The 18,256-nt window shown below is 41.8% G+C and overlaps 1 protein-coding gene across 4 annotated transcripts in view; it reads left to right on the top strand.

Moving 5' to 3' along the window:
• Positions 1-18,256, top strand: part of PRKCA (protein kinase C alpha) — a 190,729-nt gene that overhangs the window by 79,850 nt on the left and 92,623 nt on the right. For all 4 annotated transcript variants that reach the window (XM_083490032.1, XM_083490031.1, XM_083490034.1 and 1 more), the window contains exon 3: positions 3,409-3,491. In XM_083490032.1, coding sequence (XP_083346158.1) covers positions 3,409-3,491 — 83 coding nt within the window. The remainder of the gene's footprint in view (positions 1-3,408; positions 3,492-18,256) is intronic.

The raw sequence follows: 18,256 nt of genomic DNA, 5'->3' as shown, positions 1-18,256 counted from the left end.
TGGAGGGCCGAGGTTGAGGAAGCCTGGTCTAAATCCTTCCAACATCAGAATTCACAAAATAATGCCCAGACTCTTCGTTTTCCTCCTCTCAAATAAGGACACCCTTCCTCATAGATCAGAGGTGGCTTACCTGTCACCCTCCATATTTTGAAGGACTCTAACTCCCATCAATGGGACACGGGTGGCGCTGTGGGTTAAACCACAGAGCGTAGGACTTGCTGATCAGAAGGTCGGCGGTTCGAATCCCCGCGACGGGGTGAGCTCCCATTGCTCGGTCCCTGCTCCTGCCAACCTAGCAGTTCGAAAGCACGTCAAAGTGCAAGTAGATAAATAGGTACCATTCCAGCGGGAAGGTAAACGGCATTTCCGTGTGCTGCTCTGGTTTGCCAGAAGCGGCTTAGTCATGCTGGCCACATGACCAGCTGTCTGCGGACAAACGCCAGCTCCTTCGGCCTATAGAGCAAGATGAGCGCGCAACCCCAGAGTCGGTCACGACTGGACCTAATGGTCAGGGGCCCCTTTACCTTTACTTAACTCCCATCAACCTCATCTGGCATAATCAGCTGTCAGGTTTGATAGGAGTTGGAAGACAGCAACATCTGGCTGGCAAAAGGTCTGCTGCCTAGATTCTCACTTCATCTTTCACGAAGTCATTATCATCAAAAGCATATTTTAAAAAAAGAAAAATATGGAGAGAAATGAGATGAGAGAGATTCATAAGCAGTAACCCAGGAGCTGTTTTTGCTCTGACCCCCATCCACATTGTGCAGGGTGTTCCTTGTAGTACATTTTCCCCCCTTGGTACATTAAGTCACCATATATTTCAGCTTTAAAGGTGACCTTGAATGTTAAAATGACATTAGGCCAGTTCTTAAATAGGAAAGTATTTTTTTGCATTTCTAGGAAGGTGCTAACTTTATATGGAATCTTAAGTTGCAATCCTGTGCAGTTAAGCTGAGACAAGGGATGCTTTCTGCGTGCCTGACTTGAGTCCTGATTCGAAAGCTCATAGAAATGACTCATGCAGAATGCAACATGTGGCCCCAGAAACTGTAATTGTGCCACATCTTTGAATTGGGAGTGATTGAGCAACCAAAATCTGATGCAGCGCACCTCCAATCGAATCCGATTGAAAAGGAAGTATAAGACCAGAGCAAAGAGTCTATCAGCATAATCTCAGAAGACAACTTTTCCTATGGTCTCCCAAGAACCTTATTTAATTGTTTGTTGTGATGCACTAGCCATTTATTTTATGTCACAGTTCAGATTTAGAATTAATGTAGATATAACAGTCGCTGCAACAGGGCTCCATAGGCCAAGGCTGACCTTAAGCCTTTAGCTAGAGCAATGAACTTATGAACTGAACTACGTACAGTTGTTTTACAATCCACCATCTTGTTCTGACAGGTGTCTATGGGAAGCCTGTAAACATGACTTGAGTGCAACAGCACACTCTCCCCTCCTGTGGTTTCAGATGACTGGTATTTAGAAGCTTACTACCCCTGACAGAAGGGACGCAGGTGGTGCTGTGGGTTAAACCACAGAGCGTAGGACTTGCTGATCAGAAGGTTGGCGGTTCGAATCCCTGCGACGGGGTGAGCTCCCATTGCTCGGTCCCTGCTCCTGCCAACCTAGCAGTTTGGAAGCACGTCAAAGTGCAAGTAGATAAATAGGTACCACTCCGGCGGGAAGGTGAACGGTGTTTCTGTGCACTGCTCTGGTTTGCCAGAAGCAGCTTAGTCATGCTGGCCACATGACCGGCTCCCTTGGCCAATAAAGCGAGATGAGCGCCGCAACCCCAGTCGGTCACGACTGGACCTAATGGTCAGGGGTCCCTTTACCTTTACCCCTGACAGTGTTATAGAGAACGTAGCCATCAGGATTAGGAGCCACTGATGGTCTTTTGATGATGGTTTTCTACATAAGTAAAGGTAAAGGTACCCCTGCCCGTACGGGCCAGTCTTGACAGACTCTAGGGTTGTGCGCTCATCTCACTTAAGAGGCCGGGAGCCAGTGCTGTCCACAGACACTTCTGGGTCACGTGGCCAGCTTGACGAAGCTGCCCTGGCGAACCGGCACCAGAGCAGCGCACAGAAATGCCGTTTACCTTCCCGCTATAAAGCGGTACTTATTTATCTACTTGCTCTTAGGGGTGCTTTCGAACTGCTAGGTTGGCAGGAGCTGGGACCGAACGACGGGAGCTCACCCCGTCGTGGGGATTCGAACCGCCAACCTTCTGATCGGCAAGTCCTAGGCGCTGAGGTTTTACCCACAGCGCCACCCGCGTCCCAGTTTTCTACATGCTATGCAACTAATACCCAAGGTTAACATTTGGCCATGTTGCCTTTCTAGCATCATAACAGCAATGTTTTTCAATAGTTAGATATGCACCGATAGTATGTTAACATGTTATTCAATTACTCTTAAGGATAGAGCCCGCCCTAACTTAAGGTTTTGCAGAACGCATCCTGATGTCTGTATTTTGCGAATGTAATTTTATCAATTATACATCATTGGCAAGAGCATTGGAGAATTGCCAGTAATTTATTTTTGTCTATATTGCCTTTTTACCAAAGTACACAAGATGGCTTCCAACTTGCACAGAGCAATGTATAAAGTCCTGCTAAAACAATAAAGCACAGCTAAAGTAACTAAGTAGTGTATACTTTTATAGATGTAGCAAAATTGTATCAGAAATAAAAATTCTCCAAAAAAACCCCTATCAAATGCAGTGGTGCCCCGCAAGACGAATGCCTCGCAAGACGAAAAACTCGCTATACGAAAGGGTTTTCCGTTTTTACATTGCTTCGCTAGACAAATTTCCCTATGGGCTTGCTTCGCAAGACGAAAACGTCTTGCACTTTTTTTTTAAAGCCGCTTGAAGAGGTGCAGTTGCAACGGACCGTGCTTCGTAAGATGAAAAAATCGCAAGACGAAAAGACTCGCGGAACGAATTATTTTTGTCTTGCGAGGCACCACTGTAAATGCTTCTTTTTCATCCTCTGTTGAAGAATGTGGGATACTGTTGCCTGCATGAAAAGTGGTAACTGTAAAATCTCAGGCAAAATAACAATGGAGACTTACTCTGTCTTGTATCTTAATGGGCGAAGAGTTAAATGTTTTGGAGTCCTTTGGTTGTTTGTTTTGACCACAGCTTATGTTAAAAACAACAACGAGCAAAAATAAATATACTGTCATTTTACAATATGTGGACATCATGTGTTAGAAGCAATTGCCTGTGCTGAAAGAATGCTGTGTTTCTTGAAGACTTGAGAATTAATTTTTCCATGATTTGAATGTCTATCAACACTATTCAAAAGGTTGTTTATTTCAATTCACTTCAGTAGATTGGCAGTAAACTTGTTAACAAATCTGCAATTGCTTGAATGTTTTTTCTTCTTTTCCTAGTTTGCTGCTTTGTGGTTCACAAGAGGTGCCATGAATTTGTTACCTTTTCTTGTCCCGGGGCAGACAAGGGGCCGGACACGGATGTAAGTACATTGTACTTTGCTCTCTGATCTGTGTTGATTCATTGCTCTGTTGATGCGTTTTGTTGATTCACGGATGGTAGATATTGACAGCTTAGAGGTTAGTTAATATGTTCTTTAATAGATTGTGCTTATTAAGTTTCTTCTGTCACAGTCTGTCTTCTCCATGATCACAGGCAATTGCAACGATGAAGCCAATGAGAGACAAATAAGAGAAAAGCAGAGTTATGAAGCAAAAAAAATAAAAGGGAAGGAGAGAATATATGAAAGACTACATAAATTATAAAGTCAATTTTATTAATATTGATTATTATTATTTATTATTATTTATTAATATTGAGAGCAAGTTATAGCCAGTTATAGTCAAACTTCCACCTGCTGCATTATTGCATATTTCCAGTAATGTGTAACACTATATTCTTCATTCATTCTGAGCCACTATTTTTATTATTATTATTTAGCCAGTCACTGACTTCAGGTAGACACTGTAGTGTTCATTGATTTCACAATTTTGTTTTTCAGTGGGGAATAGAAGGTTGATTAACCTCTGTACATCTGACTCTGGAGCTTACACAACAATTTCGATAGCCTATCTGTTAGAGTAAATGTCTTTGACCTGAGGTGTTTGGGCTTTTCAATCCAGATCTGTTCATCCTGTTTTCTAAACAATACACAATTATTATTATTATTATTATTTAGAAATACACAAGTATTATACACACTTCTGTACACACTTTCTCAAAAACTTGCATTTTGTATGCATTTCCCCCAGATCTGCATTCTAATGCCTTCCTATGCATTGCCCTATTTTTGTACATTTTGTGTGTGTGTGTAACATACATTTTTGGACACATTTTTGAACAAAACCATCATTGCAAAATTTAGGAACGTGTGCAATCTGATTGTGAACTGTGTTCCATTTTGTGTCTTTGTCTGTATCTTATCTATCTTATCTTTTTGTCTAAGTCTTGGAACTTAGGCCAGTTTGTTTTAAAAAGTGGACTGAATTTTTCATCCCTAGCTTGTAGCATGAGTTGACACCTCCTTAGGACCAAAATCAACTTTGCCTGATTCATGCTGCAGAATGGAGGGTTGCCTATGTAAATATCCCCCCCACCTAACAAGAGCTTCTGGAGAACAACCAATTAGCATGTCAGAGAGGGGAGCTGTATATTCTTTTCCTGTTTGTATGACGCATTTTTGTGCAATAGCATTCATATATACAATCTCACCTGTTGAATTGCTGGTAGAAGTGCTGGTGTCTCAAAAAATAATAATTCATGGCTTGATTCCTTTGCACATACAAACTGGCAGTGTGTTTCCTTGCTATGGAACCATTGTGGTAGGGACCATTTTGTTTTGCCTGTCTGGATTGGATTGCATCGTTCGAGTGTCTTTGATAATCACATGTTCCTAGAGAACTGAGGTTCCTCTGTGTGTTTTGTAATTACTTTTTTATTTTATTTTATGTAAACAAAGTGCAGACATATATTTGATTTCAAAATGAAGACAGGCTAAGGAAGGGACAACAATTTGCTGCTCACAATGATATCCATTGAAGATTATCTAATGCTGAGATCTTCTTTTTAAAATACCCTAGTAGTGTTAATTGTTTCATTACTTTCTGACTTTTATTTTATTTTCTGCTTTCCTTCTAAGGAGTCCTGAGAATTTACTGGAAAGGCTTGCTGAAAATAATCTCTAATAATTGAATAGATGTGTGGCTTCTAAAGTTGTTTTCAAACTGCATCTCCTCACTCGGCAATACGCTTTTGAAACATTAGAGTTTCAAAAGCAGTTTAAAATAATGTGAGGACTGCTATATCGACACTCCTATCTCAAGAGGCCCTCTGAATCATGGCTAAAGAGATTTTGGTATTCTGATATATTTTTCTGGGGTGACTTTATAAAGCTCCCTTGTGTGAATGAGTTCAAATGGTAACAAAAAGACCTAAAATTAAGCACATTATTTTATATTTTCTGTTCAGAAGTGCCTTTTGGCAAGTAGTTTCATTACAGGACACTCTTTGTAGAAGTTACAAAGATAATCTTAGATACATTTGTTGAAATTAAAATGCCATGGAAAAGGAGGGTGGATGGATGTATACGACATATATAATTTTAGCTCAGCTGCAGTTAGTAGAATGACTCCAATCTCCTCAGCAATTCATTACTGTAGTCTTCAAGTTGTGAATTGGATCAACTGATTACCTCCCATTGTAAGGGATGCTATGTTCTATATAATTCTGTCCTAAGAAATGGTATTTATAACTGAAAGACACATTTAAAACTGATCATTTCAATCCCCTTCAACAGACTTCTGATGAACAAAGACTAGAAAGAACCATTTGCCCTTTGGAAATTAGAGAGACTAGCTATTTCTCAACTTTTTTAAAAAAAAAATTGGAAATGACTCTATTTCAGAGTCATTTCAGAGGAGTATAGCTATGTATAACTAGAACTCTTCATACTCTTGGAGATAATGTTGGCTTGCCAGGTTTTCTCTCCAGTTCTTGAACACCCTTATCTTTTGTCACCAGTTTTTCAGCTGAAAACGAGCAGGGACAGTTCTTTCATGCCAGTAGCTGGATGGTTGGCATGTGAAATGCAACGTTGGAATGGATGCAACACCGGTACATTCCTTCCAACATTTTCCCATCCCCAGGAAGTGTATATTTCATATGCACGGCATATCAAATATACATCACATATGCATATGTTTACAGTTTTCACTGCTCTCATTTTGGTTCTCAGAATTTAAGGAATGCATGGGAACTGTGTGCTACTGGCTTGTCATGCCTATTTACATGTAACAATAATAATTATCTCCAAGTAAACTACACTAAGTATGCTTTATTAGATTTAGCTTCCTTAACCAAATACTTCACTTCAAACACTTTTGAAATATTGTAAAATTAGCAGTGTTGTTTAGTCGTTTAGTCGTATCCGACTCTTCGTGACCCCATGGACCAGAGCACGCCAGGCACTCCGGTCTTCCACTGCCTCCCGCAGTTTGGTCAAACTCATGCTGGTAGCTTCGAGAACACTGTCCAACCATCTCGTCCTCTGCCGTCCCCTTCTCCTTGTGCCCTCAATCTTTCCCAACATCAGGGTCTTTTCCAGGGAGTCTTCTCTTCTCATGAGGTGGCGAAAGTATTGGAGCCTCAGCTTCACAATCTGTCCTTCCAGTGAGCACTCAGGGCGGATTTCCTTCAGAATGGATAGCCTTGATCTTCTTGCAGTCCATGGGACCCTCAAGAGTCTCCTCCAACACCATAATTCAAAAGCATCAATTCTTTGGCGATCAGCCTTTTTTATGGTCCAGCTCTCACTTCCATACATCACTACTGGGGAAACCATAGCTTTAACTATACGGACCTTTGTTAGCAAGGTGATGTCTCTTACTGCTCAGCAAAGTCGGAGGCTCCCTGTACGCTTCTGCCTCCCTCCCCCCTTTCGATGGCAGTACCCTGACACATATCAACAGATCATCTTGTATACTAATGTCATATGAGTATTTGTGCATATATTTAGCACTGTATACATAAGGACTATGACTAGATACAATTTATATGGAATTCCTAGAATATCAGTTGTTGGCTTTCTTGAATCCAGCTGAAGATCAAATGGAAATTTTGCAACTGTGGAATGAGCCCAGGGGTTGCATACCCCTTTCCCTGTCCTTCTCAGGCACAGCCATGAGGAAGAGACTGGAAGCTTCAGGGACGCGGACTCGTGAGCGAATAGGGGAGAGCGTGCTGCGCCTATTAATCAGCTCCGAAGGAAATTGGGTGGAGCTTTTGCTCGGGAGGGAGGGCAGGAGGCATGCAGCCCGACCCTGTGCATTTTGGGCTGGGGGAGGGGCGGCGATGGCGCTCTGCTGGAGGGGCGCCGGAGATTATTGGGGGGCGGAGCCCCCCCAAATGAATTTTTGAGGGGGCTCGGGCCCCCTCAAGCCCCATGGAGTCGGCGCCTATGGGAAGCTTCCACTTTTGGTTTCAGTTAACTACAATTTAGTATTGCATATGCAATTAGTGTTAAAGTTTGTTGAAACAAGTCTGTTTCTTAACCCGTGGTTTGAAGTTGGCTTTTTCCAAAGAAAGCATTGTTAAGATAAGTCAGAGTTTACTTGGTTCATCAAATAGAGCAAATATGATTAATCAAATGCTGTTTCACACTCTTTTTCGGGGTGTGTGTACAAATTAACCCTAGACTTGCTTAGGCTTTTTTCTGTCATGATAAACAGTTCATTGCAGCCTGACAGGTTCAGAAACTGTTAGTTTTCCCTTCAAGGCACTTGTACAAACGCGAGTTATATGATTTATACAGCCAAATATTTTAATGTCACTTTATTTCTCTACCGTACAATAAGAATAAATGAAGGGGAAAGAGCTGGGAACAACTGCTTTTACTTCAGCAAAATTTGTGACTTTGTGGGAAATGGAAAATGCACTTATTTATGTATGCTAATTTATGCATGAATTTGTTTCTGGGTACCGTCAACATTAAAGAGAATAGAATGTCTGTGCCTATTTCCCTGCACCAGCATCAGCACTAGCTCATAATTTCTAATGGATCCCTTTGGGGGTTGGAGAGTATATATTTTAAGGAACATGGGATCAAATGTGAAATTCAAAATTACTGTTAGCTACCAGCAACACTTGGGGTTAAATACACACACACACACACACACACACACACTGTTTGCAGTATTGATATAACATGGTTTTAGGACTCTGAGGACACATGGCAACTTGTGGAAAGATGCATTTGTTTAAAAACCGGATGTTTAATGTAATTAAACAGACATTTGGTGCTTCTGTTGTGGTGGTGGTGGGATCGTTGAATGTTTGTTGCTCCTTGTATAAATATGTGAAAACAATGAAATACTTCGAAGTGGGAAAGGAGTATCTGAACTATGTGGGAGGGTCTACTTGGTTATTTCAGTACTGTATATGGATTTCTGGATTCTATACACTCCGAACCAATAAAATATGTCTATATCTACACACACACACACACACAGAGAGAGAGAGAGAGAGAGAGAGAGAGAGAGAGAGAGAGAGAGAAAGAAAGAAAGAAAGAAAGAAAGAAAGAAAGAAAGAAAGAAGTTTCCAGAAAAGGAGAGGAATGAGGGAGATTTTGTAAAATGCTCCTCCTTCATTTTTTTCTGTGAGAGAATGCACATACTGGTTTCTAGTGAATGGAAACTCACTTAAAATAATGCTGGACAAGTGAGATCTGCCCATTAAGAAAGCTGTCTCCAATAAATCATTTTTAGTGGGAAACTTTCCAAACTCTGTTGAAATTCAGCTGTAACAGTAAGCCTGTGGGAATTGAACTGTAAAAAGTTACAAGGATCAACAGGCAATAAGAATTCATACACATCTTGCATTTGCCTGGGCATTTTTACAAAAGAAATATTAGTTTCATCCTAGGCACCAGAAAACTATGCCATATTTAAGTCAGAAACCTTTGCTAAACTGTCCTTAATATTAATGGAATAGTCTAGTATCCATGCAGTAATCCTTCCTACCTGTCTTCAGAAACATGCTGAAATTCTATGGCATTGGGGTCTCCTTTTGGAAAAGTATCCATGCAGTAATCCTTCCTACCTGTCTTCAGAAACATGCTGAAATTCTATGGCATTGGGGTCTCCTTTTGGAAAAGTATCCATGCAGTAATCCTTCCTACCTGTCTTCAGAAACATGCTGAAATTCTATGGCATTGGGGTCTCCTTTTGGAAAGGAACAAATCTAAAAGTCCTTTAGCACATAACTGGTTCCACAATTCTTTGGGTTTTGTCTCTTAATTCCATGGGAATGATAAATCCATGTAAGAATATGCACCATTATTTGTTTCTAGTATTGCCTCTTATATTTGTCATAGGAAGTTGCCATTAGGCAAAACAACAAATCAATACTATACCATACATTTGCATTTTGACCTGTATGAACATTATTGCCTGTTATTGTATCCAAAAATCTAAATCAGAGGTGGTCAACACGGTGCCCTCCTGTTTCTATTGGACTACAGCTCTCATCATCTTCAACCAGATTGGCCCATATTTCAGGATAATGGGAGCTGTAATTCAACATGTGACGGGCGTTGTGATAGTTACCCCTATCTAAATGTGACCTGCTTTCATTGAGTGCAGATATTTTCAGTGCAGCATAGAAGCAAGAACTTCTATCAAGTTACACACATGGTTGCCTTAGTAAAGGTAATGAGAGAAAGGACTTAGCAAAGGCATGCTTAAGCTTCACGGCAATGAAGAATGCTTAATTGTATGCTAGAAATACATCCCAGTGTCAGGAGGGATATTTGTTCATAGTACACTGCTGTGAAAAAGAAAACTCATCCTGACATTGGAACACAGTCTAGCATACAATTAAGTATTCTTAAATCCCACTAATTTCTGAAAGATTTCAGTACACCTAATTATGAGGTGGATTGGCCCTATAATCAGTTGGAGGTAAGGGCAATGTAGACTGTGGAGCCCTTAATAGTGTAACTGAGTAAGTGTAATCCTCCTAGAGAAAATATAGCTAGTTGTGTTTTTTTTATTAGCAGTGCAAAATACTTTTAGGAACTCTTCAGGAGAGTTCTGGCCACTTCACTATAACTGCTAACATTATTTGTCATTTATAGTTTTCAGTGTGTAAAAAAAACTACAGTGTTGGGAATACATCTTGATTTGCAGGGTGATATAGTGGTTAGGGTACTAGTTTAAAGGTGGGGCGATTGGGGCTCACATCTCATCAGCCTTTAAGCTTACTGTAGATCAGAGTTTCCCAAACTTGGGTCTCCAACTGTTTTTGGACTACAGTTCCCATCATCCCTGAACACTGCTAGCTAGGGATGATGGGAGTTGTAGTCCAAAAACAGCTGGAGACCCAAGTTTGGGAAACATTGCTACAGATGATGTTCAGCTAAATCCTTTGGTCTGTCACAGGATTGTTGAGGGGATGAAAGTGGCAGAGAAAGGAAAGCATGATAATCTCATGAGGTCCTTGGTGGAAGGACAGAGGGCTTCCTCAAAGCTAAGGAAATGTGAAGAGAGTTTTAACAGCACTTCTGCTACTTCAGTTGGGTGTCTAAATATTTGTGTAAGTAGTAGAACAAGAATGTGTTAAGGCATAAAACACAGCTGCATTAAAAACCAGCAATAAGAAATTTAAAACTGCAGAAATCAAGTATAAAATGTATACCTCTCCTTTCATCTGCAGATACCTATACTGTATTGAATCAAAGTCCTTCCATGTTTTCAGTGTCCAGCCAAGTTGGAACTTTATAGTGTTTGAGTTATAGCTTATTTTCATTGTTGAAAATATAAGACTATTGAGTTTCTTCCCAGCAGAAGTTGGAGAGGACAGGTTTCTCCCCCTATGACTTGATATTGTGTAACCATTTTATACTTTCCCACAAAGAGTAAATGTTCAAAATACATTGGGCATTTGTGGAAATACAAAATCAGTTTTTCGATAAATATTCAATAAATAAATAATTTCCCCCCTTTTATCATTTTTCCGCTATGTAGTACAGCCCCTGTGTCTGCAGTCTGTGGGTTTATGTGAAATTATATGGCTTCCCCAAACCACTGAGAACCAGGCTAAGTTTATGTAAACAAACTTGAAATAAACATATATCATAGAAGAGGGAAAGAGACACATAAAATTCCTTTCACATGAATCCTGTTCTTATACTGATGCCGTTAAACGTGTCAGATTTTAATGTAGTGGGCGTCTTGTGACACATGAACAAATCTTCCAGATTTAAACAAGCCCACTAAATCAAGATTTGGCGGTGGTGATATGTTGAAGTGAATGAAATATGTTCTAAATATTTTTGCAGGGGTCCAAATTTTAAAACTGTATTCTGCGTACCAACTCAATTTTGCCTCATTGATTCCTGTACCAACTGAAATGGGCTACGAAAAATGGGGAGAAAGAAAAAGCTTTAAATATTGGAGGATTCCATAAACCTATTTATAAAACAACAGTTATGCCTTCTTCCTGTTGCGTGCCATGATTGCATGGCTCAAATATCTATAATTTAATTTCAACCCTCTCTTTATTTTCCTAGGAAGCAATAGTAATTTAGGATAATCCCAGATTTAAATGTGATTGAAATGTATGATCTGTTAAATTGGAGCGTAGGCGTTTTCTATTGGTCTTTAAAATTCATGATTTGTATTTGCACTTCTGAATGTATTTTCTACACACCTCTTGCTCCCTGCCCCAAACACTCCATGCCCTATAGATTTATTTGTACACAAAAAATATTGGAATAAAATTGTGGTTCAGTTAGTGATAACTGGCAGTCATGTAAACAATGGCTGTGATGAAGATAGGAAACATTTTTTCGGCAGGAAACATATTCTCATGATTTAAGGTAAAGGTAAAGGGACTCCTGACCATTAGGTCCAGTCATGGCCGACTCTGGGGTTGCGGCGCTCATCTCGCTATATTGGCTGAGGGAGCCGGCGTACAGCTTTCGGGTCATGTGGCCAGCATGACTAAGCTGCTTCTTAGAGCAGTGCACAGAAATGCCATTTACCTTCCCGCCAGAGCGATACCTATTTATCTACTTGTACTTTGATGTGCTTTCTAACTGCTAGGTTGGCAGGAGCAGGGACTGAGCAACGGGAGCTCATCCCGTCGCAGGGATTCGAACAGCCGACATTCTGATCAGCAAGTCCTAGGCTCTGTGGTTTAACCCACAGCACCACCCGCATCCCATATACTCATGATTTAGCCATAGGATAATTGAACCTATGGAAGGGTAATGGGATGAAGCTAGCTTGGCCTGATGCTTCCCCATCCCCAGTCTTTATTCTCAGTGTAAGGAGAGCAATGGGCTCTGTATCCCTATAGTTGTACATGTGTTCACAAACCCAAATGTTCCTGAATGTGCATTCAAGTCTTGCATGCCTACCACCCTTTCTCACTTTACACTGACTTCACGGATGATGAATGTAGCACCAATGAACACATGCAGGTTGGAGGTCAATGCAGGGACAGCAGTCCTCCTCTCTTTGACATGCTCATTGTGCATCTGACTGGATCATGAGAAGAGGGCATCAGCTGTATCTGTCAGCTGGCCCGTGGGCCACCTATATCTAAACAAGGTTATGCATAGGATTGAATTCAGTTTGGTAGTGCCCAGTATTTTTCCAAAATGATAAATACAGTAGTACCTCGGGTTAAGTACTTAATTTGTTCCGGAGGTCCGTTCTTAACCTGAAATTGTTCTTAACCTGAAGCACCACTTTAGCTAATGGGGGCCTCCTGCTGCCGCCGCGCCAATAGAGCATGATTTCTGTTCTCATCCTGAAGCAAAGTTCTTAACCCGAGGTACTATTTCTGGGTTAGAGGAGTCTGTAACCTGAAGCGTATGTAACCTGAAGCGTATGTAACCCAAGGTACCACTGTATGTCAGAGAGAGGGCTGAGTGGGCCTGTTGGGGTGCGGGAGTTCCATAGATTGGGCACAGCCACTAAGAAGGTCAGCACCACAGATTTCTCATGGGTTTCTGTCTGATCCTTGTAACTCTCCCTAGCTTGTGCCCTTCACTTTCCTGGCTTCGCCCCGTCCTCAAACACTTTTTCCTGCCTGAACTGAGTTTTTCAACTGTGATTATGCTTCTTAGAATCATAGAGTTATAGAGTTGGAAGGGACCCCCTCCCCCAACCTCCTGCAATTGTTTGCCTGGATGGGGAGCTATGTAGGTATATGTAGAAACATGACATGCACATGGCTGAAATGAAGTCTTCTACTGTACAAAGCTGAGAGTTGCAGCTACCCTTCTGCCTTCATTTGCCTCTGGCCACCATCACCACTAGCATGCAGTTCCTGGAAGGCTGCCTATTATGGCGTATAATTTTAGGGTTGAAAAAAGGCTCCTCAGGTCCTGCTCCAGAGGCTGTGGAAACCCTTCATGATTCAGTGGCAGCAAGGGAATGAAATCAGTGCACCCTCCAAAAACCCACAGAGGTAATAAGAGTTCAGGCTTCAATGCAAGAATTACCGTATTTTTCGCCCCATAGGGCGCACCGGCCCATAGGGCGCACCTAGTTTTTTGGGGGGGAAATAAAGGGGAAAAATTTTTTTCCCCAGGCGCAGGGCTGGGGCAGGGGAAGCCCGAGCTTCCCCCGACCCCAGCCCCCAGAATAGGCAGCTTTCCGAAAGCTGTGGGAGCCCAGCGCGAAGTCACGCTGGGCTCTCACGGCTTGCGGAGAGCTGCGCGAAGCTCGAAGCCTGGGGCGCTCCCCTACTTCCCGCAGAAGCCGCGCGCTCTTTAAAGGGGCTGTGCGGCTTCTACTGCCTTTTCTAGGAGGTGGGGGATTCCCCCACCTCCCGCAGAAGCCCGCAGAAGCCCCGTGCTCTTTAAAGGGTGCATGGCTCCTGTGGGCTTTTCTACGAGGTGGGAGAAGGGACTGATGCGGCCAGTCAGTCCCTTCTCCTTCCTGGGGAAAAGCCCGCAAGGGCCGCACGGAGCTTGTGTGCGGCTCTTGGGGGCTTTTCCTGCCTGCCTCCCCCCTGCATTCGCCCCATAGGACGCACACACATTTCCCCTTCATTTTTGGAGGGGAAAAAGTGCATCCTATAGGGTGAAAAATACGGTAAATCTTCCACAAGGATCTCTTGAATTTCTCATGCTTTACATCTTCTAAAGTCAATAATTGTATTACACATTTCTGAAGGGAGTGAGTCAGAGGAAATATTTGTCATTCATTTACTTATTTAGATATTCAGATTAGAGAATAATCTTTGTACTAAACTAGGAATTATAAAAGCAGAATAACATGCTGATCCATGCTAAGCTTTATGTGTGGGTACAATGAGCAGTTCATATCCCCCCCCCCATTAATCCTTATTGAAGCATTAATTTGAATTAGTTATGTTTAATTTATTTCTACTTTGCTATAAATACCCTAAAACTAAACAATCTCACCCACCATCTTTAATATAGGCTTGCCCAAAGACCCTAATGAACCCATTCATATGTCATGAATTTTAATACACCGCAGAGAGCTATGCTACTGTGTTTGTTCAGGACAGCTATCTAAAACGTCTGGCATGCAATGTTTAGGGAGTAAGCCCTCTCCAAATGCAAATGACTAAGAGGGAATTAACTATGGAGTTAGGGCAGCCTTTTCCCTCTCTGCTCCCTGGCTCTGTTCTGCTGGATGACACAATGCTGTCAGCACAGTGAAGCTGTCCCACCAGTAGATTTATCAAGATACACAGAAGCACGGTGTGCATAATTTAAGAAACTTTAATCTAGGTAGCAGATTGCCCTTGTAAAGTATTCAGGTGGGAGAAACAGATGGAAGTGAGTACTCTTCAAGAAAATGGGTTTTGTTGAGATAGAAAACTGGGCAATTTATAGGTTAACTCTTGAAGATTATCTCATATAGAAAGAGGAGGCAGAGGAGTGACTTGTTGAGTTGGCAATGAGCGCAAGGCAGGTGCACAGTAATGCTTTAGCGCTGGGGAGATAGTGAATGCTGGCAAGTGGTAAATAGGGAAAGGATAAATTCCTCTATGATCTGTCTGAAAATACACCAAAGACAGAGGGAGCAAAGGCCCTTAGGGTTGAATAATTTAAAAACAAAGCAGGAGGAGCCAGCATTCCTGGGCCAAGGCAAGTAGCTACTGTGTAAGAATATCTGGATGAAGGAATGCAGGGAATGAAGATTGAAGTTGCAAGAGTCAGCGTGCCCCAGCAAGACTGTTATTCTCATGGGGTATATCAGGGATCTTGAATGAAGGTGGTTGTGCTTCAATACTAATGGGAAAGTCACACAAGAACTCAGGGCTCCACGTATCCAGTTGATGTGATATAAGCCCCCTTCATGCATTAAATGCATGGAGGAATCACGCAACTAACTGCAGGGTTGAGCTAGACGTTTCTGAAAGAGAAAATGCAAAACTCCAAGGAGAAAGATCTATCAGTCTAACATACAGGCTATCCTAAATTCTGTCCAGCATGATTTTCAAAAGGATGTGCTTTGTTTAGGCTTATGAGTGCAGACTGTTCCTTAGACAGCCAGTGTGGTATAGTGGTTAAGAGCGGTGGACTTGTAATCTGGTGAACCAGGTTCGATTCCCTCCTCCTCCTCCACATGCAGCTGCTGGGTGACCTTGGGCTAGTCACACCTCTCTGAAGTCTCTCAGCCCCACTCACCTCACAGAGTGTTTGTTGTGGGGGAGGAAGGGAAAAGGAGATTGTTAGCCGCTTTGAGACTCCTTAGGGTAGTGATAAAGCAGGATATCAAATCCAAACTCTTCTTAGAATTCTGATTTAGCTTCAAGGCCATTTCTCACTCAAATATACCTCATTATAATAAGCTAAACATCGTGATCGGGTATTCAGTTACTTCTTTGCCTTAGAAATTCAGAGTATGGCAACAGAAACCCGGGGTTATTAATCTCAGTGAACTAGGGAAAATAGTGTCCTGTACAGTATTTGGATTGGAATTCTTGTAACAAAGATGTGTTTTCTAAGAAAATAGAGGGAACAAAGGCATCAGCAGCTATGCAAAAATAGATTTTGGCTGAACGTGAACATCACCTTTCAAGAAAGATCCCTAAAAGTGCCAGAACTATAATTAACTCCAGATGTGACTATACAATTGTATGGGACCTTCAGTTGCTCTGAGATGCTACAGATGCTGCAGCTGTATTCAGTGAGTTTAAATCTGTGTTTGTGTGGGAAGGGAAATGCCCCTTTTGGTAAATTAAGGATGGTATTTTTAAAAAGTAAGCTCTTTTTTGGCAGGAGGTGCTGCCGGTCCTCTGTCTGGTGTGAAGTAAAAGTTAACAGACTTTATAACAAAAATAGAAATAAAATATCATCTATACTAGTAACTGAGTGTATACTCAGTTACTAGTATACAGTGGTGCCCCGCAAGACGAATGCCTCGCAAGACGAAAAACCCGCTAGACGAAAGGGTTTTCCGTTTTTTGATGCGCTTCACAAGACGAATTTCCCTATGGGCTTGCTTCGCAAAATGAAAAAGTCTTGCGAGTCTTGTGATTTCCCTCCCCTTTCCCCCCCTTTTTCTAAGCCGCTAATAGCCTTTTAGCCGCTAAGCCGCTAAGCCTTTAATAGCCGCTAAACCACTAATAGCGCTAATCCGCTAAGCCGCTAATAGGGTTGCTTCGCAAGACGAAAAAACCGCTAGACGAAGAGACTCGTGGAACGGATTAACTTTGTCTTGCAAGGCACCACTGTAGTTGAAAAGTTGGTTTTTGCAGTTTGAATTAATTTTAAGCCCCTAGTAACTGTCTTGCTGATCGATAATTGGTTCAGATCGATGTTTACCTAATCCAGGAGTCACCAGTCTTCTTGGGTTAGTGGGCACATTTTGAAATTTATTTGTGGTTACTGTTTTTCTTAAAATACTTACTGTTTTTTCCCGTGTATAACATGCACCCATGAATAAGTCAACCCCTATCGAGCCAATCGCTCTACAGCCTGCCCACCACTGCAAATAACACACATTGCCGCGGCCACCAATCGTCTGCACACTCGCCACAAAAGGCTCGCCACAAGAACGCTCGCTACAAGAGCATTCAACACAATCACACCAGATTGCACGTATGCCTTGTCACTGCTGTAATTGACAGCCCAATTGCCACGCCCAATCGCCGCTGCCGATCTCCTACTGGATGCTGCCACCAATCGCCTGTCTCCCCCCTCCCCCCGCTGTCCGTGTATAAGACGACCCACAATTTTTGCCTATTATTTCTAAGGAAAAAATAGCAGCTTATACACTGAAAAATATGGTGTATCTCGCTTTATAGCCGTAAGAGAAAGTAGAAAAAGTGTTGTGAGAGTCAACTGCTAAATGGCTGCAGAACACTAAATGGCTGCTTTGGAGCTGTGGCTTAACACTTCTCAAAAAAAGAGACAGGACCACAAAATGGTGCTAGCGTTCCATTTGGGAGGAAAAAAGGATCTACTTACCTACCACTCACTCACAGAGAGAGAAGTTATTTGCAGCTTTTTGTTTAGAATGGAATAGTTAACCACTCCTGGCAACCCATGAAATGTGGCCATGTTTAAGGGGGTGTGTTCAGCTTCAGAGATCCCAAGCCAGGGCAAGTGAGAGTAGATAATGGTAGCATGTTCTGTAGATGCTTGTAGATGATGCAGAAAAAGATATTTGCAGCCAATGTTTTGCTCTCCATCTTGAAGTATGGGCTAATAGTTTGCAGTTTGTCATTTCCGCTGTATAAGCTACCTTTTGACCTTGAGACCGTCTTACTATGTATACTTTAAAAAAAACAAACAACTGGCGTTATAACTTAAATAGAATACCTCTTCAGCACTGTTGTGTTAATAAATGGTGAACCCTTACAATAATTTAAGAAAAATGTGCATTTAAATTTATCATTCCACATCAAAATTAAGGTGAAAAAGAGCCCTTTAATGTTCAAGATAGGAAAGCATGCACACTCCTTTCTGCTAACCATACAGTGTTTTATCTCTCCTGAATCTCTGCCTATGTCATGCTGTTGTTGCCAAGGAAACTGATCTGTGACAAGCTTTATTATGCAGTATAACAGACTTCCTGAGATGGAGAAATCTTTCAGATCCTAATACTGCTAGCAGAGCTTCCTATAGAGACCCCACACCCTCCAGATAAGCCCTCTAAAACTTTTGCCTAATGGTTCTTGTTAGGGCAATCTAGCACCCTTGTTGGCATATAAGGTTGTAATAGTCCATTGACACATTTAGTATCTACACCATTAATA

The sequence above is a fragment of the Podarcis liolepis genome (genome assembly GCF_965112155.1).
Source record: "Podarcis liolepis genome assembly, chromosome: 2".
Classification (NCBI taxonomy): Eukaryota; Metazoa; Chordata; class Lepidosauria; order Squamata; family Lacertidae; genus Podarcis; species Podarcis liolepis.
The sequence above is the reverse complement of the archived record's forward strand: the minus strand, read 5'-3'. Positions and strand labels throughout refer to the sequence as shown.